The 21,340-nt window shown below is 37.0% G+C and overlaps 1 protein-coding gene across 2 annotated transcripts in view; it reads right to left on the reverse strand.

Moving 5' to 3' along the window:
- Positions 1–21,340, reverse strand: part of KCNK2 (potassium two pore domain channel subfamily K member 2) — a 154,573-nt gene that overhangs the window by 34,249 nt on the left and 98,984 nt on the right. For both annotated transcript variants that reach the window (XM_003265111.3, XM_003265110.3), the window contains exon 6: positions 6,042–6,181. In XM_003265111.3, coding sequence (XP_003265159.1) covers positions 6,042–6,181 — 140 coding nt within the window. The remainder of the gene's footprint in view (positions 1–6,041; positions 6,182–21,340) is intronic.

The following is a 21,340-nucleotide window of genomic DNA, read 5'->3' on the forward strand; positions in this document are numbered from 1 at the left end:
TAAGTGAAGGTGTTACTCCAGGTTCTGTTTTTAACTCCACTATTGACTTCCTTTACGAATCTTCATTAGGTGAATTCATCTATACTCACAGCTCTCAGGTAGTGATGGCCCCAAACTATCTTCCCAGCTTTAATTTCTCCTACATTCCGGGCATGCAGATGCAATTTTCTAGAATTGAACTACCTGAATATCTGTTACGTCTGCAATCTCAACATGTCCAAAATAAAACTATCTCATTGCTCCAATTTATGCAAAATCTCTCATTTTCCAGCATTCTGTAATCCTACCCAAAGTTAGAATTATGGATGTCATTCTCCTTTCCTCTTTATTGTGCACAATTAATGGGTTACCAAATTCTATTCCTTTTATCCCCCAAATATTTTTGAAATCTGAACTTCCATCTCTATCCCACTGCTACCCTAGACCCTTCGTTTGATAGTATCTGGATACCTGCAATAACTCTCTCAACTGATTTTCCTGAATCCAGCTTTGTTTGCAACTAATTCATCTTCCTCACTGTTGCCAACATCATTCATTCCACTTACTTAAAATCCTTCAATGGCTCCCTAAAGTTTTCTGAATAAAGTCTAAGCTATTCAAATGGCATATAAAATCTTTCAGATTGAAAGCACTTCTCCCATAAGAAATAATGATAAAGTGATCTACTGCAAACTTTCCAGGGCCCAGTCTGCAACTGTTTCTTAATTGCTCATCTCTGGCAAAGATAAAGAGCCTCCAAGTCCCAGCTCTTTTCCTGAAACAGTCATTGCCACCCAGAGTGAAATTTAAAGGAGATCAAATGCTGCCACCAGGTAATTAGCAAAACAAAACAAAACAGAACTATGTTCTTTCAAATTTTCAGGCCCCTTCACAAAATTGGGGTGAAATAAAAATTCAGGGACAGTCTTTCAAGGCTTCTTGGCACTAGCGTTGTCCAGTCAAAGGGTGTAGTTTTCATACAATACAATGCCAACTTACTAAAGTGAGAGCCTCTATTTGCATAAACATCTCCAGAGACTAAGGAAATGATATTGGTAGAGAAGCATTGCTTGCCTATCAATTCACTGTGGCCAGCTGTGGTGCCACCAAGCCCGACAACGCTAGCATGCTATGGTGTGGGCCATGGTGGTGTTTATCTCATATGTGCACAGGAGCACCCAAACACTGGTGCATGGGCATCGATAGAAGAAATATGTAGAAATCACAGGCCCTTTCAAGCTCAAGAAATGTAAACAGTAGGAACCTGAGGTATGCCTGTGTGTAGTAACGATGCTCTACTCCCTGCTTTCCTCCTAAGCAAGCACAGATTTTACCTTCTGAGTTTCGTGGTCACATCTTATTTCTATTATGCCTCCCTCAGGTAGCAGTATTATTGTATTATCCAGAATATCTAAATAAGCTTTATTTTGTGAATGGAAACATTATTTACTCAGAAGAGAGTACATAGTTTCATGGAAAAGATAAGTCGGCTTACCAATCCTTTCTGTTAAACATGTGCCTACCCTCCATTGGAGCTTAAAAAATAGACAAAGAAACGCTTTTACAGAAATGCATATGTTTCCGTGGAAAACTGGAAAATTACCAAGCTCATTATTGTTTTCCTTGATGCAGATCAACGATAATTGTATGTGGCACTTTTGAATATATAGTATGTTTCAACAAATCATTTCCTCTTCAAATATTTCAGATGGATTAGCTATACCATGTTTTATTTCAGCATGTTGATGGAAAACAAAACATAATTTCATTAAAACTATTCTTCATTGGAAACAGAATTTATTTTATTTTTTATTTTATTTTTATTTTTTTGGAGATGGAGCCTTGCTCCGTCACCCAGGCTGGAGTGCAGTGGCATGATCTCGGCTCACTGGAACCTCCGCCTCCCCGGGTCCAAGTGATTCTCCTGCGTCAGCCTCCTGAGTAGCTGGGACTACAGGCACCCACCCCCACACCCAGCTAATTTTTGTATTTTTAGTAGAGATGGGGTTTCACAATGTTCGCCAGGCTGGTCTCAAACTCCTGACCTCTGGTGATCCACCCGCCTCAGCCTCCCAAAGTGCTGGGATTATAGGCGTGAGCCACAGCGCCTGGCTGGAAACAGAATATGTTTTAACATAAAAAACAGAAATGGAATAAGGGCATATATGACTAGATCTATATTTTCATACTTAAACCAATATGGTTTAAGCATATTTGTTTTTGAAAAAATAATATAAGACTGGGGTTATTAGCCAAAATCTTTTCATTCAGGGAAAGCATGTTTCCAAGTATTATCACTTGGAAAATTTGAAGCTATATTTAATTTTGTATTTTTTATATTTTGTACCAGTTAAATTTTTTAGTGAAGAAGATTCCCAGTTATCAAAAATGTTTAGTGTTTTTATTCATCAAAACTGAAAACTAGAAATAACCTTGTTGTTTCTTAACACTTTGGGAGTTTTTAAAACTAACAGTGCCCGGAATGACTTGGGCATGGAAAGTAAGGAATATCTATTGAGCAGTCACCTGGCATTGGTTCATTTTTACACAGAGATGACAACTAGAATATATTTAGCTGGCTTTTATTGATTTATACCCTTTAGTGAGTTATTTCAAAACTAAAATTGTCTAATAATCATTTTCCATTGCTTTAGAAATTTTAATAGTATTTTGTTTATAAAAACTTTGGCCATGATAATATTTTGAAAATTATAAGGGGCCTTTCCCTGTCTTTCTTCACATTCTCTGTTGAATTCATGACCCCATTTTGCAGTTCCCTAAATTACATTATAAATCAGAAAATATACATATCTACTCCAATTGAAAGCTTCATTTCAACTGGCTCCCCTGTCCAGAGCAGCTGCAGCTTCGGAGGGTTCACTTAAAGCTCTGGTCATAGCCTTGACTCGTGAGCTTTCGACAGATGCAATCACCAGAAAGTACATGCTACCCAGAATATTAGGTAGATGCCAAAAGATGTGTGGTAAGAAAAAACAAAAAACAAAACAAAACCAAAAAACCGTGCAATGTTTAATGAGCATGAAAACACAATGCTACATCTCACACTTTCAGTTGAGGGTCATGAAGATCACTCATAAATAGGCACACAACCTTTTTTGTTTGTTTGTTTGTTTGTTTGAGACAGAGTCTGGCTCTGTTACCCGGGCTGGAGTGCAGTAGCGCCATCACCGCTCACTGCAACCTTCACCTCCCAGGTTCAAAGGATTCCCCTGCCTCACCCTCACTGTAGCTGGGACTACAGGCACCCACCCCCACGCCCAGCTAATTCTTGCATTTTTAGTAGAGATGAAGTTTCACCATGTTGGCCAGACTGATCTTAAACTACTGGGCTCAAGTGACCCACCCGCCTCAGCCTCCCAAAGTGCTGGGATTACAAGCGTAAGCAACCCCACCCAGTTTTGTTTTTCATTTTGAATAAATCAGTTATGTAGAAATTTGTATTTATTTGAAAAGATGGTGTTATGGCCTGATTTGTGTCTCCCCATAAGTCATATGTTGAAGCCCTAAGCCCCAGTGTGACTGCATTTGGAGACACGGCTTTAAAGAAGGTAATTAAGGTTAAATGAGGTCATAAAATTGGGGCCCTAATCCGATAGGACTGGTGTCCTTTTAAGAAGAGAAAAATATACCAGAGTGTGCATGCTTACACGATCCTCGCTGTCTCTCATGCATGCACACAGAGAAAAGGCCATATGAGGACACAGTGGGAAGGCACCACCTGCAAGCCTAGGAGACAGGCCTCACCAGAAACCAACCCTGCTAGCACCTTCTTGGACTTCTAGCTTTCAGAATTGTGAGGAAAAAAAAATGTCTGTTGTTATACCACCCAGTCTGTCATATTTTGTTGCAACAGCTAGAGCAGACTCATTACTTTGGAAAAGTATGCTAATTCTTTGACCCAGCTAGTCCTATCACAAAAAGCACTGTTTTTCAGTAATACGAGTTTTAAACATTTAAGCAGATATTCTATACCAATTTCATCAATTCATAAAGATATAAAATTTCCCTCTGTACTATCTGTGCCTTAGTGGCTTTCAAATTTTTGGACTGTGGATCACAAAAATATTAAGATATTAAGTATGTATGTATGTGTGTATGTATATAATACATAGTTTATTTATAATATTATATGTGTGTATTTGTGTATCACAAAACAATACTTTTCCTAACTACCTGACTGTATGAAATAGGCTCTGCCCAAGTCTATTTTATTTAAGAAATACATGCTTGTGTGCATGTGTTTTCAAATCCATTTGAAAGCCAGATTATTGCTTGATGTTTGAGTAGTTCTCTTTTTAGCTATGTTGTCCAAAACATTCCCTAGCTACAATTTCCATTTTTTCCCTTAGCATCTCAAGATACACATGAAGTACATGTGAAGAATAACCATCTATTATATTTCTCTCTCTCTCTTCCATCTCCCACCACCCCCACACACACCACACTCACACACGCACACCACCTACAATGAGCCTAAGGTTGAGGCAAATCCATTGAGGTCCTATTCAAAGCAAGGCTTTTCATACAATTTAAATTACAGTGTCAAGCATATTGTCTTACTGACTTGTTTATAATAAAAATATTTCTATTTGATGATGCAACTAAGATATAGACTAATGCATACAGACTGAATAAGTAAATTCTCAATTAGGAAATATGGTATCCTTGAAGTAAAGTATGGATAATTTACATTCTTGCTAGTTCACACAGGCAACTTGGGTACAAATAAAAAAATTGTATGACTTGGCCTGGCATGGTGGCTCATGCCTGTAGTCCTGGAAGTTTGGGAGGCAGAGGCGGGCAGATCACTTGAAGGTCAGGAGTTCTAGACCAGCCTGGCCAACAAGAAGAAACTCCGTCTCTAATAAAAATACAAAAAAAATTTAGCTGGGCATGGTGGTGCGAGCCTGTAGTCCCAGATACTCGGGAGGCTGAGGTGGGAGAATCACTTGAACCTGGAAGGCAGAGGTTGAAGTGAGCTTAGATCATGTCACTGCACTCCAGCCTGGATAACAAAGCGAGACTTCGTCTCAAAAAAAAAAAAAAATTATATGACTTGATAATTTTCAAAGAAAACATTTGTAAAGGGAAGTTAATTTCGTCATTTTCTATCTTATTCTATTTCTGTTGCGTGTACGCTTAAAGAATTCATGCTTATAGCCATCAAAGAATCTGACACTGATATCTGTGGTCTAGGAATAGATAGTTAAAGGAAGGCAATGGGTACTATAGGGACAGGTTTTACAGATTTGTTGTTCTCTGAAACAATTAGCAAATTTGACTAAGACCCAGAAGCAAGAAATACACATTTCATAATAAGACATTACCCTGTCACATTCAAACTAATAGTGATCCTGGATATGTAAATATGAAATCAAAATTTAATTTCCAAACAATAGAATTTCAAAATCAATATTTAAATTTCAAATTTTCCAAAATTTCATGGGTCAAAATTCTAATATTCACTTCTATATGTATAGTTGTATAAGATAAGTAAATTGATACCTTTTAAAATTGTTAAAATCTATACACAGGGAAAACGGCCATAATGCGTACTGCTTTGGAATATATATACATGTGTATGTACAAATTTATATAGACATAAGAAAAATAAAATAAGCTAAAGGTAAAAAACCTCCCACATTATTTAAAACATCCACTATTTCATGCTACTGATATCTTGATACGAATATTTTCTATTATATTTTTCTTTACAGAATAAAATTTATTTTGTGCCCTTGAGAACAAAAGAGAGAAAACAAAAGAAAAAGAAATAACAAAGAAAATGTTTTTAGTTACATCCTTTTTCATTAGAAATTACCCTCAGTTCTGAGACAGCAATTGGCATAGAAACATTTTCTAAGTGAATAAATTACAACTCATATATTTGCTCATAGCCTCATACAGCAAGTTCATGCCAAATAGAAAATATTAACATTTTAAAATGTTTAAATATTTTAAATGTAAACATAAAAATAATTTTAAAAAACCTTTATTGAATTAACTAAATAGAAGTTTTTTGCACACTTCTTAATTCTCACCTCTTCTTTTGTCTTTTTGGATATCACTCGGAGCCAATCTCCAATCATGCTCAGGACAGCGGCAAAGTAAGCAAGCCCTACAAGGATCCAGAACCACACGACAGGCTTATAGAAGTCCAGATATTCAATATCGGATCCACCTGGAGACAAAACAAAGTAAAACAAAATAGCTTCATAGTCTTAAAAGTAAACAATCTAGGTATTGCTAAAATTACGAACTAAATTTTGGTTTGCAAAACATAGAAATCTAGTATTCTTGTCAATGGACTTATATTATTTTCTTCATTTAGAATTTCTCATTTTCACTCGTAATTCTTACCTATTTTTCAAGAACAAGTTAAGTTTTTCTTAATGAAATCTTTCATTGCTTCTTCAGATCATCATGATTTTTCCTTGCTCCATGTTTCATTTACATTTATATAATCCATCTCAGTCTAGCACTTAATTATTCTATGTGTACTGTTTCTTTTTCCACCTCTACTTTAACAAACACAAGACAGGGATTACACTTTTGTTGGTGTGCATTTAACTTAGCATTATTTACCTCATTGCCAATAAATACATGCTAACTAATCAACTTAATGCCAAACTGAACAGCAAGTGAACAACTCTAGTGATGGTTCTTATTTTAAAGTCATCAGTACAATGAATCACTGACAAATGCCAGAAACAATGACTTGATGGTTCGAATGAGAACAAATAGAAATTTGCAGGTGATACTACCATTCATTATTCTCTGACTTTTCTGAGAAATTCCCATGACTGTCATTAAAAAAAAAAAACCGTAGCTCTCAAGAAAAAAAAATTGGCAAGGCTCTTTTTTTTTTTTAACTCTAATCCTTGAAGTTCTTCTCCATCCACTTGGAACAATAATACCTGTAAGAATCTGGGTTCATTTCAACATACCCTTTGTTCAGTATCCCATTAATATGGGGGCATTTATTGAGTCCCAACAGTGAAACTATTTTTATTTTCACAAATAAGAAATCAAATACCTCTCTTGAAAAATTCATAATTTAGCCCAAGAAATCTTCATATAGACAGTTAACCTCAATGACGTGTATTGCATGACGGCAAAGAGAATAAAAAAGTACTATGAGAGGACACAGAAGAAGTGATTTTTACTTCTGGAAGAAGGAAAGTAAGAAGGGGAAAAGTGAGTCTTAAGTAATGAGGATCAAAACATGGAATAGCACAGTGTGGAAAATATATAGTATAGTCAAATGACTTTTAGTCATGGATAAATCTCCACATGTAATGGACCAAAGAGCAGATAAGTAGAAGAGAGAAATCTAGAAAAAGTAGGCTGTATCAGATTGTAAAGATTTGATCTTAACTCAATGGAGAATAGGTAAAAGTCTCTCGGGAGATAAGTCCTATATATTCGTGTTTGACTATCTCCACAGAAAGATCTAGTGGCAGAGAAGAACAAATTGACAGGGAAGCCCCATGAGAAGCTTTTGTTCTGAATTAGCTAAGAAATTATTGTGTCTGAGTTAGGGCAGAGATGGCAAGGAGAGTCATTTTACAGGCCAAATCATCAAGGATTGATGGCCAATTACTTGGTGGGATAAGTGAGAGGAAGAGCTCTCTGGTGACCAAAGACCCACATTGTAACTGAATAGGGGAAGAAAGAGTGACTTCAAAAAAAAAGGAATTAAAACAGAACTGACAGGTTCGAAGTGCTTGAGGTAATAACCAACAAGATCCTTACATGCAAATCTAACACTTAATAGAACAGGGCAGAAGATAAGGATTTTAGGACCAACAGCATAGAGACTGGAGGTGCTTAAACAGAGCATGGATTTGCCCAATTCACAAAAATTCAACCAGTAAATTGCAAGTATATCAAAGATCAAGTATAAAATACTGAGTATAACATTATTATAGAGAAATTAAATTTTGCTAATAAGTTGCAGGTATATATTAAAAATCAAGTATAAATTGCAAGTATATATTAAAATCAAGTATAAAATACTGAGTATAACATTATTGTAGAGAAATTTAATTTTGCTAATAAGTTGCAGGTATATATTAAAAATCAAGTATGAATTGCAAGTATATATTAAATCAAGTATAAAATACTGAGTATAACATTGTAGATAAATTAAATTTTAAGTTGCTCATAATGACATTTTCAAATAATAAAGGGTCAATAAAAAGCATTTTTCTGTCAGGTAAATAATTTGAATAGGCATCGTTCAGCTTTCTTTTGGGACAAAAATAATTTTAAGAACACATTTTACAAAGTAAATAATATTACTTTCAAATATTATAAAATTTTTACTTTGTGCAACATTAAAAACTCATTTCTGGGAATAATTATAAATGCATCTTGTGATAGTTAAGAGTTGGCCCATGGAGGATACAGCTCTAAAACTTCACAGGACTGACTTAAGAAATATGTGTGTAAACCTGTTACATGATAGGCTCACTAGCGAATTTCATTTTTTCAAATGTTTCCATTTCAATGAAACCAAAATGACATTTTTTCCCAAGTACTTTCTCTTTCAAAACCAGAAAAAATCTTCATCCAAATATTTGTGACTCATTTAACACATAAGTTCACCAAGATGTTGACTTTAGAAGAGTTAGTTCATGCTCAGATTACTTTTTATAAGTCTTCTTTCTTATAAACAGGATGTCACAGTTTGAAAAGAGTAAATTAGCTTAATCACTAAAAGGTCTATATTTGGGTAAAACGTTCAACCCACAAGTTTTAGTGGAGTCTAAGCCCAGGGGAAAAAAATGTTTTTCCTTTTTAAATTGCCATTCTCAAGATGAAATACTGGCAGTCAGATGATCTAGGAAAAACAAATACTACATGTAAGAAATATTGTCAAACAGCTCCCAAATCCTACTCACTTGCTGATATCTAAGATTCATGAATTAACTTTTACACTAATCAATTCACTTCATCTAAGAATCTTATCCAAATTAACATATCTGTGATGTCAGGATAACTTACTAAGAAAAACTGTTTTATTTTTAAATTAGGAATAAATTAGGAAATACTTTTTAAAAAACTTCTTGACTTTTACAAGCATTAATTTCAGTCTAGCTATGTTCAGGAAACCTACCTATTTGTCTCTGGCTTACTAAGAACCGAGTGTAATTTCTATTATTGACTTCTTATTATTGACAGGGCCCCTGCCCCTGTCTCCCATGCTCTGTTTTTTCTCTTTCCACAGACTTCTCAGAAGCAGCCTACAAGATGCTACAGCCTACTCTCCCCTCCTAGGTCCCCCACTGACCTGGCAGAAATATTCACTCCACTGCTCTTTTTTCTTTACTACCACTAAATACATGCACATAAATCCTTTCCATTTTAAGAGCTTTCTGGCTAATCATAATAGGACAGTAAACAGATGGTAAGAAAAATAACAAAAAGGTGTGGAGGTATAAAGGTTTTGGGAATCTTATAAACTTTTCCAAGTAGTTAAAATAAGTCTACTCATCCTGACATTCTTATATGACATGTGACAGCTTTTAGATGGTGCAATCTCTCTCCGGATCCCTTGCCCTTAACGCTTGTGTAAGGAACTCAGTCAGAGCCTAATCCAATCTAGAAGATTAAACTACAAAAAATATAGCTCAGGAAAGTTCAGGCTGGTATTATTGCTAGAAAACCATTATCTCCACAAAGCAGGTTTCCTAAACATTTGCTGGAAACAGTCCCTCTACCCAGCATTAAGAAAGCCCTATTCTAGCTGGCTCCAAAGAATCATTGATTAGGCAACAGAACAACCCATGAGGCCATGGCAGATACCTTTTAGAAGGCTTTTTTTTTTTTTTTTGAGACGCAGCCTCACTCTGTCACCCAGGCAAGAGTGCAGTGGTGTGTTTTGGTTCACTGCAACTTCTACCTCCCAGATTCAAGCGATTCTCCTGCCTCAGCTTCTCGAGAAGCTGGGAATACAGGCACCTGCCACCACGCCTGACGAATTTTTGTATTTTTAGTAGAGACAGGGTTTCACCACGTTGGTAAGGCTGGTCTCGAACTCCTAACCTCAAGTGATCTGCATGCCTTGGCCTCCCAAAGTACTAGGATTACAGGCATGAGCCGCCATGCCTGGCCCCTAGAAGACTTAAAAAAAAAAAAAAAAAAAAGGAAAGAAAGAAAATTGGCTCCATAAACCCTGCCTAACCCAGTTAATATGCTCATTTCCACTGATTTACAGAACATTCAAAATCAGATTGGAAGAGTGGGATGAGAAGGAAGACTTACTGATTACCTCCATAAATGAAATCATTCAATCCTAATGCCCTGTGGGTAGGTGTTGAGGGGAGTTGCATTCTCATGCTTCACACTTCCACTGACTTAGGGCAGGGCTATTATTAAGACCATGGGGCCATAGAATTAAGTCACATTGCCAGCTTCTTTTTGCAGCAATAAAGCTGATGATCCAATTGCCATCACTCTTATGGTCTGTTTGGAACTCAGGAATGAAAGACCAGTTTGTATTGGCTCCTTGAAATCCCAACAGTAAGTATCCCCATTTAAAATAGGGATATCACAATCTCAGTAGAGAAAATAACATATGTCTGGCCACCCAAGAAAGGGGTAGCAGAGCTAGAGTTCAACAGAGGTGTCTGAATAGTTCCAAAACACAGGCTCCTTCATTGAACCCAGTGGTCCATGTCACCTATGATGTCACCTACTGTCCTTCTTATCATTTATCCACCAAGCTACTTTGCTCATACTGCCTGGGAAGTACTTAGCTAAGGCAGGAAACACTAAATTGCACAAGGCGTACCTCTTCTCCTCAAGGTTCTCACCTAGAAACCATATGGGTCTGAAGACAAGCATCATTGCACCAAGAGCCTCCTTACCTTGCTCTGTCCCCTCTCAAGCAGTTCCCAGCCACCGGCCCTCTTCCATGCTAAAGAACTTGGGCATACAACATCCCCTCTCACTTAAACATAATTTTCTTTTTCTGTGAATTTTTTCTGAATGACAAAATATTTATGAAGAAAGAAAAAAGATATACCCTGGTTTTAAATGATAACCTAGCCACTCCGGACTAAGTTATCAGTTCCATACACCTCTTCTGTTTTTCTAAAATGGCATATCTGTTATAGAATATAAACGTAGATATATAACTCCATTTTAAAGAAAGTGGGGATCATTCCTTTAAATGGGCCTGTAAGTATTTTAGCTTAAATATCAAACAGGGATTTTAATTTTGAGGGGTTTGTTTGACTTTACTTTTATTAATTAAAGCTATCCTGTCTTAATATGAAGGAGGGAAAATCTTAATTTCTGTTTTAGTATATCTTATTGTGTTGTTAAGTAATTTAACTAAATAAGGTGTTTCTCACTGCTTCAAGGACTGAGAACCCCTTTTAATGATGTTATAAATCCTATTTTCTTTTTAACAAATGGAAATATGGCTTCAGTATTAAACAATAGCTTACCTACTAAACTAAACTTTTCATATGCCATTGAGTCAGAAAACCAGAATGCCAAAAAAGGTGTCATTTGAACTTATATTTGGGGATTTTAAATTTTAGCATTCAAGAAGTTGTCCATGTCCCTCTAGGTACTTGCTCTTAAATTGGGAAAACTGCCATGAGAACAGCAGTCTCATGATCATAAAGAAAGAAAAATCAACACATGATGTCACTCACTCATCCTTTATAAAGATGGAACAGTATATAGATGTACCCAATTGTTATTCTTAGAAATTATCTTTAAATCTCAATCTAGAACAATTTGGAATATTTTTCATGGAATGTAGTACAATTTACTTCCTGCCCCACAAAGCCGTAATTATCAATCACTGAATGCTTTTCTCCTCAATTTTTCTCCACATTTTTACAATACTTCTATATATCCATTCAGAACCCTAAAATTTACTTTTTGGTTTATCCACAGCCCCTAAGACTTCTGAACCATTTGAGTCAAATCCCACTTATTTAATCATGCAGATGGCCACTATTTGTGTTGTGAGTTCTCTGAGAGTCACGAGTTAAATCAGGGAGTGACTAAACCCTCTATAGAATTTTCCTGTATTATAAAACAGAGCAAATACCAGGAAGAGAAAAAGATTCCCTACTTAATTGTTGCTCCTGGATTTCATACATTCTGTCTCACAGGAACAGGAACTAGAGCAATTATTGTCACTAAGTGCTAAGCACAGTATCTAATATACAATATGTGTCCATTAAACAACTAAACAAGCAAATGACCAATGAATATAAAACATCTCCCTAGCAGTCACACAAAGCCTCCTTTTCCAAACAAAGCAATTTTTCTGAGCCATTGTGATGGTGGTAATGACTGCTCTTCAACAGATCTCACTCTTTATCAGGTACTTTCCTTGTTATCTGTTAAATTCCTGGCAAATTTCTACTCAGTTATCAGCTCAACAACAGCAATTTTAATACCTGGCCTTTGACATGGTTGCAAAACTCTTAGTCAACACAAGGTGCTGTTTTCTAGAGGGTCTCTACTTGAACTAACTGCTTGGGGGTTAGGGGAGAAACATGCCATGGTTTTTAAAGAGATTTATGTTTTCATAATAAAATTCTCTTAAATTGAGCAAGCTCTGAGCACTCCACCGAATGAGTCATAATTTCAGTTATACAGGAAAGCAAATAGTTTGGTTACTAAAAATTACATTTCCAATAATGACTTTGAAAATGTAATTCCAAGAAAACTGAGTCCTTACCGTATGAGACATACAAATGTGTGCTTCCCAAGTAAAAAATGTGATGGCAAATGATTATAACACTGTGAAAAACTATAAAAATGTAGTAAAGGTAAATATGTCAGAAGAGGAAAAATTTTACCTGGGAAAGTCCCAAACTGTATTACACCTCTATATGAGGGAGCACAAGGTACTAAGCATGAAGCCTGATTGACCTAGTAAGCATTCAAAACTACATGTGTGATGAAGAAAATTTCATTATTTAACCAAACATACTCAATTTCACTGATCAGAATTCCATGATGATGTATTTGGATGGTTAAATAAATTCATGCTCAGATGGAATATGTGTTTTCAGAATATTAATCATGAGGATTTCTTAGAACATCTGGATTTTTGCCTAGAACTTTTGGATTTTATTAGAAAACTAGGTAATGTGAGGACACTGCTTTGTGAAACTGTAAATTATTCTCTGGCTGTTTCACTCTTTCACATTACCCTTTACAAAATATTAACCTCAGGTTTATGAAAAGGAGTACTTTTTTTCTTTCTTTCCTCTTTTTTTTTTAAAAATTTTTGAGACAGGGTTTTGCTTTGTCACCCAGGCTAGAGAGCTGTGGCTCAATCATAGTTCACTGCAACCTCGAATTCCTGTAATTCTGAAAAGGAGTGTTTTTAAGGACTTCACTGGGCAGCTTCTAAACAAGCTGTGGAAATGAATTCACTGGCTCGTATGACCCCTTTAAAGTATACACCCTAAGGGTTTATATTAAAGGAGATACCAGCCTTGAAAAGGAATTTTAATTGTGTTAGGTTGGGTAATTATTTCACTTTTCTCTAATTTTGAAGAATCACTAAGTAACACTTTATGTTTTTTTTTTTTTTTTAAGTCTTGGATCTCTGTAAAAGAAGACAAGTTGTAAAAAAGCAAGCATTCATACATTACTATATAATTAATAAGACTTCTTAGATTTTAATGAAGAAAGAGAAAAGTTGATTTAGCTCTCAGGAAGGCAAGCATGACTTAACAACTTATCACCCCAGACGTCCAGCCAAATGAAAAATAAAATGACGAAAGTTAGGAAACAGAACGTAGGGAATCAACACTAATTCTCACATACAATTTTGCCATTAACTTTAACTTATCTATACAAATTTTATTATACATCATTATTGATGCTTTTAAAATCCCAGCAATTTGGGCAGCCAAGGCAGAAAGTTCACTTGAGCCCAGGAGTTCAAGACCAGCATGGGCAACAAGGGAGATCCCATCTCTACAAAAAACACAGAAAATTAGCTGGGTATGGTGGCATGTACCTGTGGTCCCAGCAACTTGGGAGGCTGAGGCAAGAGAATTACTTGAGCCCAGAATGTCGAGGCTGCAGTGAGCCACGATCACACCACTGCACTCCAGCCTGGGCTACAGAGTGAGACTCTGTCTCAGAAAATAAAAATAAAAAGATAAAATAAAATTAAGTAAGTAACACTTTGCAAAATAATTTCCTTTCTCTCTTCTCACCTTTTGGGAAGAATTACTCTGCACTTGCCACTCTTAGCAACAGGGGTCTGCTTACTAATATGTCAAATAAAAGTGTCTACAGATTCTGTGGCCTCCCAAATGCTTTTTAGCCCCAGAACACTGAGCACTGAGAGAGAACAGAAAGTGCCATCGGGAAGGAGCAGACAGATACCAATCACTAAGGTAACCAGTCACTGAAACATGTTCTCTGCATAAATAAATATGAAGTTAAAATTTTCTGGGAGATCTCTTCCTGTAGAGAAAGTACTAAATGCTGAATTCCTATATTCAGTCACATACACAGAGACACCTGAGCACTGCCTATTTATCTGCGCCGGTGATCTCTAAATGCTTTTGATTCATCACTCACAGTGATAAGTGGTGAAGTATTGCACATTACTTATGAATTAGAAATGTATCATGCTCTACTATAAGTATTATGATATATAAAAATAAAAAGTGAAGAAGTAATGAGATTTAGAAATACATAGAAAAAGAAATATTTTCTTTTTTTTCAAGATGGGGCCTCGCCCTGTTGCCCAGGATGGAGTGCAGTGGCACCTTCATAGCTCGCTGCAGCAAGAGCTCCTCCCACCTCAGCCTCCCAAATAGCTAGGACTGTAGGTGCATGCCACCATGTACAGCTAATTTTTAAAAATTTTTGTAGAGACAAGAGTCTCACTATGTTGCCCAGGCTGGTCTTGAACTTCTGGCCACAAGTGATCTTCCTGCCTTGGCCTCTCAAGTCTGCCATTTTGCCACCACACCCAGCCTAATCGTCATGTTCTCTTATCGTAGAAAATCTACTTTTCTTGCTCATTCCCTGGGGACAAGCACTATTTCAGAGTTCTGGTCTAAACCACCCCATCATCACTTGTTCTTAAGACGCTTCTAATAATTATACTGATGTTAAGAAATACAGATCTATTACAATCTGTATCCTAAACATTTATAAATCACTTTCCAAAATATACTTCTTTTCCTTTAATAACACCACAGTTTGAAGAATACATTCTTTAAGTTGCCTTCGGAAAAGCTCAATATAACAATGTAGCTGAACCCTGATCCTCCTCAGAGCAGATTTTGCAGGTTTTGCAGATTGACATCAAATATTAAGTGTGCATTATGCAAGGGACGTCTTTGTTTCCTTATGAGATTTATAGCCCAATAGAAAGATGAGGAGGTTCAAGTTAGAGCAATTCCTCTTGCTTTTCCCTGGCAAAATAGCAAAATTAAGTGAGAACACCGTCTTTAGGACATCTAATAGCAAGAGGGAAAGTTCTAAACAGTAAATAATTGATATTTCCCAGATGGGAAACTCAATAGCTAATTTTACAGTCATAAGGTACCCAGAAGCAAAGTCTAATTTTGTGTACTCTATTGGACTATATGAGGCAATTCTTTTCCAAGATCCTTTAAAAAAATTCACAATTTCTGTTTTTCCAAAGACTCTCGCAAAGGGCACACATCTGCTACCCAGCCGTTGCCACATCTGCCCCCCAATCCACATTCTCATTCCAAAAACACTCCCTGGACACAAGAACCTGAAATGTAAAGATTACAGTACTAGAAACAGGGTATCATAGCTTCACAAAGACCAACACAGCCACAAAAATATATAAGTTAAGGAGATAGCAATGAATCAGCAAAAATAGTGTCAATTTATCTTACTCAGCATCTGTCATATTAATCATATCAAATTCTTATGCTAATTATAATCAACGTATATTTCTACAAGTTTGTATTATTTCCTCTGTCAAATAAAAATAAAATTAAAGTAACAGATTTGAAGATGGGTAACAATAGAATAAAAGCTAGTAAAAATAAAGTTGTTTATTTTATTATTCTTATTAGCACACAGCTATCATTCTCCTATTCTCCTATGATACTATGCCATGACTCTGAATTTTTCATCTTATACAAAACCATAAAGAAAAATATTTTTTTCCTAAGCTGGTTTATACAATGGTCACAAATATAATATTGTTTAGGACTCCACCCACGTTCATTTTTATTCATACTTTTTGTATTTTTTTTGGTCTCAGGTCATGAGGGCCACATACTGAATTGACACTGTTGTTTAAAACAACACTGATATGGTTTGGGCTGTGTTCTCACCCAAATCTCATCTTGAATTGTAGTTCCCATAATCCCCACCTGTCATGAGAGGGACCCCATGGGAGGTAATTGAATCATATGAGTGGTTTCCCCCATGCTATTCTCATGATACTGAGTAAGTTCTCATGAAATCTGGTGGTTTTATAAGGGGCTTCCCCCTTCACTTGATTCTCATTCTTCTTCTCCCTGTCACTATGTGAAGAAGGACATGTTTGCTTCCCCTTCTGCTATGATTGTAAGTTTCCTGAGGCCTCCCCAACCATGCTGAACTATGAGTCTATTAAACCTCTTTCCTTTATAAATTACCCAGTCTCAGGTATGTTTTTATTAGCAGCGTGAGAATGGACTAATACAACCACATACAATACGATGTCAGGCCTGAATATATAAAATGTGTCACATAATACCTATATATTCCACAGTTGCTATAAGGCCTTGTTAGTTATATTTAAAAAGTGATAAGACAGCCTAAGATTAATGCATCACAAGTATATTTTTGTTATCATCACTATGTCTCACTTTCTCCTGTAATAACAAACTTTCCATTTCTACTTAAGCCAGTTATACACCTTGAATAAGAGGTAGAAAAATGAGTGTTTCAGGACACAAGCTTATCTTATATGGAGTTAGAAATGTCTCAAATTCTCCTTCCCACATTCCGCTAATTATGAAACTAAAAGATCTTCAGCAGAGTGATGCACCCTCCTTTCCCAGGGTCCTCATCCAGAGAGGACGTACACTGGTACATCTACACTGTAGATGTCCTCTGTACATCTACAGTGTACAGAGAGGTGTACACTGTATTTTTGACCAAAAGCAAAGCTTTGTTCATAAAAGTGTCCCCATCTTCATGGATATTAGCGGCTTTGCCTGGTTGAACCTTAATTAACAAATCGATAGAAACAGATAAATATTAGCCCTCTCTGAGATCTCACAGAACTTCAGAAAGTATTTTCTGTTCTAAATATATTTAAGTAAGAAATTTGCGTCAATGAAGAACAGTAAACAGCCAAAAAGTATAAAACTCTCTTAAAACTAAATTAGGCTAATGAGGTTATTCTGAGAATTTTAATAACACATTCCTACTCTAATTTTTACCATGTTTTTTAATACTTCAAATTGAATTTTTTAAGAGAATGGTTTAGATTTGTGGTACCTGGTAAAAATGATCCATAATAGATTAGCACACTTGCTTTTACCATTATTGTATTTTACTTAAAATTGGAGTTAGAACAATAATAATAGTGGGAAATATAATTGGGAAAAAGAGAACTGAACTAATAGGCACATAGGACCTTACAGATACAACAATAAAGCAAATGGCAGTTGAAATAACACATATAGAAAAGGAAAAGTTTTTAAAATTTTAGTAGAAAAACGTAGACACTTTAGGTCTACATGACCTATTTTAGGTTAAGTTAAAAAATGCTGTGCTAAGATTGAAAATTAAATGGGTAAATATCTTAGAGAAAAAAATATTTTACGTAGCCAAGAACTTCTTCTGAAGTTTGCAGCTGTTTTTAAAACTAAGGCAGAAAAGAGCCTAAGTAGAAAGGGCAAAGATAAGTTAAACCTGAATTCTTGTGCCACTAAAAATAATAATAATAGATTCATTTTTTTCCCCAAGATGGAAAAAATGATTAATGGCTTTTAGTGTGCTTCAGCCACTTGAAAATAGCAAGACAGTGCATAAAGATCAACCCTGTAAGCTTTAATTCAAGAAGGAAAATGAGAATTCACTGGAATCATGTAGGAAACCCCAGAACCTGGGGAGGAGAACATGGGCAAACAGCCCCCATGACAGCATCTGGCTGATAAAAATGAGTGAACCCTCAGGACGTGAGAGAGGCAGATAGCCTCCCTCTGAGACTCACCTTCCACTGGGATCCAAGCAACCCAGGCCAAGGGAGAAAGGTTGTTTCTCCCAAGCCCTGGAACTAACTTGGGGAGAGCTTGGAAATGCGGTGAGGGAAAGACACTGGGAAAAGCTGCAGACATTTTCCCAGACCTGGGACAGAGAGCAGGAGGCCATTTTTAATCTGGACAAACATAAAGTCAACAATTCTGTGGTGACCTAGTAGCGTGCCCGCACAGGATTTTAGTCTCAGGCCAGAGACTGGAGTACTTGCTCTGGAGTGGGGTAGGAGCTTCCACAGCCAAAACTGTGGAAAGTGCCTCAGCAGTAGGTGCTGGAATTGTGCTCTCCTCCATCACAGGCCTGGGTAGGGTGGGGAGAGCTGCTGCTGCTGCAGTTTCTCTTGGGCAAGGAGACTTGCAGGCAGGGGCAGAGTGGTGCCCTGGTACCAATCTGTATGTGTCGTTACTGAGTGCCCAGGATGCTGCCCTGAGACTGTAGTGCAGTGGGCCCTTTCCACTGAAACCCCAGGGAGAACTCCAGGCATTCAGAACACCCACTTCCCTGGCTCGGCAGCCTAAGCTGCCCAACCCTTCCTGGACACAGATTGTTGTGCAGTAAACCCCTCTCCACTCCAACCCTAGGCAGAGCTCCAGGCATTTGGAGCACCTCCTCACCTGGATCAGCAGCTGATCCAGCTCCACCCTTCCTGTGCATAGATCATGGTGCAGCGGGGCCCTCTCTGCTTCACACCCAGGCAGATCTCCAGGCATTCAGAGCATCTGTTTGCCTAGTTCAGCAGCCTGAGTCATCCCACCCCTCCTTTGAAGAGATCTTGGTGCAGGGGGGCACTCTCTGCTGCATGCCCAGGTAGATCTCCAGGCATCTGGAGCAACTACTCTCTTGGATTAAGAGTTTATATCTCCCCCATCCCTGTATAGAGAACATGGGGTCAAGGAGTTCCCCAGCTCCATGCTTAGGCACACTTCTGGACACTCAGTGGCCATGCACTGGATTCTCCCTCAGTGCTGGTGCCTGTACCTGCCATCAGGGGACCTGTAAGCAAACCTACCAAGCCCAGCCCTGCCTATCTTGGCCTCCCCTAGCCTGAGCAGAGAGCTCAAAACACTGAGCAATCCAAAAATCAGCCCATTGCCTTATGCAACAGAAAGATATTCCCATTAAACAAGGATTAAGTACATACCCAGCCTCACTGGCCACAGCTGGCTCTTACCCATAAGTGCAATCTACTGGCTTGTAAGTTGACAGCATAGCTCAAGATAAAACCTGCTGAGAGAAGTACATAGGGCTATAGAAGCAAAGTCAAAATACCCTGCCCAGCATTCTCTACAGTCACACCCCATGTAAAAAGCAGGGGAGAGGAAGAAAGAAAAGAGGAACATAGTAATATTATAGGTAAAGAAAGAAAAACAAAAATATGCTATTCATATAAAAATAATTACAATAATTAGAAGTGGCAGTGTCTCCAGATGAGAAAGAACCAGGGCAAGAATTCTGGCACCATGAAAAAATCTGAATGTAGTGACACCACCAAAGGATCACAATAGCTACCCAGCAATGGCCCCAAACCAAAATGGAAACTCAGAAATGACAGATAAAGAATTCAAAGCATGGATTGCAAGGAAGCTTAACAAAAGCCAGTACACAGTTGAAAATCAACACAAAGAAACTTCTAAAGCAATCTAGGAAGTATAAGAGATAAACATCTTAAAATAAATCAATCAGAGCTTCTGAAATTGGAAAACTCACTTAAGGAATTTCAAAATAAAACTGAAAGCTCTATCAACAGACTGGACCAAAGAGAAGAAAGAATTTCAGAGCTTGAACTCTAACCTTTTGAACTAACAGTCAGACAAAAATAAAGAAAAAAGAATTTTAAGAAGTAAAGAAAGTCTTTCAGAAATGCAGGCTTGTGTAAAGTGGCAAAATCTAAAAAAATTATTGGCATTCCCGAGAGAGACAGAGATAAAGAAAACAACCTGGAAAACATATCTGAAGGAATAATTCAATAATATTTCCCTAATCTTGCTAGAGAGGTGACATTCAGATACAAGAAATCCAGAGAACACCTGTGAGATACTATACAAAACAAACATCACCAAAGCACATAGTCACCAGACTGCCTGAGGTCAATGCTAAAGAAAAGATCTTAAAGGGAGCTACAGACAAAGGTCAAATCATATATAAGGGGAACACCATCACACTAATAGTGGATTTCTCAGCACAAACCTGACAAGCCAGGAGAGATGGAGGTTTTTTTTCAGTATTTTTAAAGAAAAGAAATTTCAACCAATAATTTTATATTCCACCAACCTAAGCTTCAGAAGTAAAGAAGAAATAAAATATTTTTTCCAAACAAGCAAGCATTAAGGGAATTTGTTACCACTACATTAACCTTGCAGGAGATACTTAAGGGAGTTCTAAACATGGAAAAAAGAAATGATATCTGCTACCACAAAAACACACTTAAGTACATAGCCCACAGAGCTTATAAAGCAACCACAAAGTAGAAACTACAAAGCAACCAATTACCAACTACATAATCAGATCAAAACCTAACATATCAATATTAACCTTGAATGTAAATGGTCTAAATGCCCTCACTTAAAAGGCACAGAGTGACAAGTTGGAAACACAATCCAAGACCTATCCATCTGCTGACTTCAAGAGACCCATCTCACAGATAAAGACATCCTTAGGCTCAAAGCAAAGGGTTGAAGAAAGATCTATCACACAAACAGAACACGAAAAAGAGTACAGGTCACTGATTTATATCAGATAAAACAGACTTTAAGCCAACAACAGTAAAAAAGGACAAAGTAAGGTATTACATAAGGATAAGAGGTTGAATTCAACAAGAAGACTTAACTATCCTAAATATTTATGCACCCAACATTAGACCACCCAGATTCATAAAACAGGCACTTCCAGACCTATGAAAAGACTCAGCTAGCCATATAAGAGGGAGGGACCTCAACACGGCACTGACAGCATTAGAAAGATCATCAAGGCAGAAAACTAAGAAGTTCTGGGCTTAAATTCAACACTTGACCAAATGGACCTAACAGACATCTACAGAATACTCCATCCATCAACCACAGAATATACATTTTTCTCATCTGCACATGGAACA

This window comes from Nomascus leucogenys, chromosome 5, assembly GCF_006542625.1.
Source record: "Nomascus leucogenys isolate Asia chromosome 5, Asia_NLE_v1, whole genome shotgun sequence".
Classification (NCBI taxonomy): Eukaryota; Metazoa; Chordata; class Mammalia; order Primates; family Hylobatidae; genus Nomascus; species Nomascus leucogenys.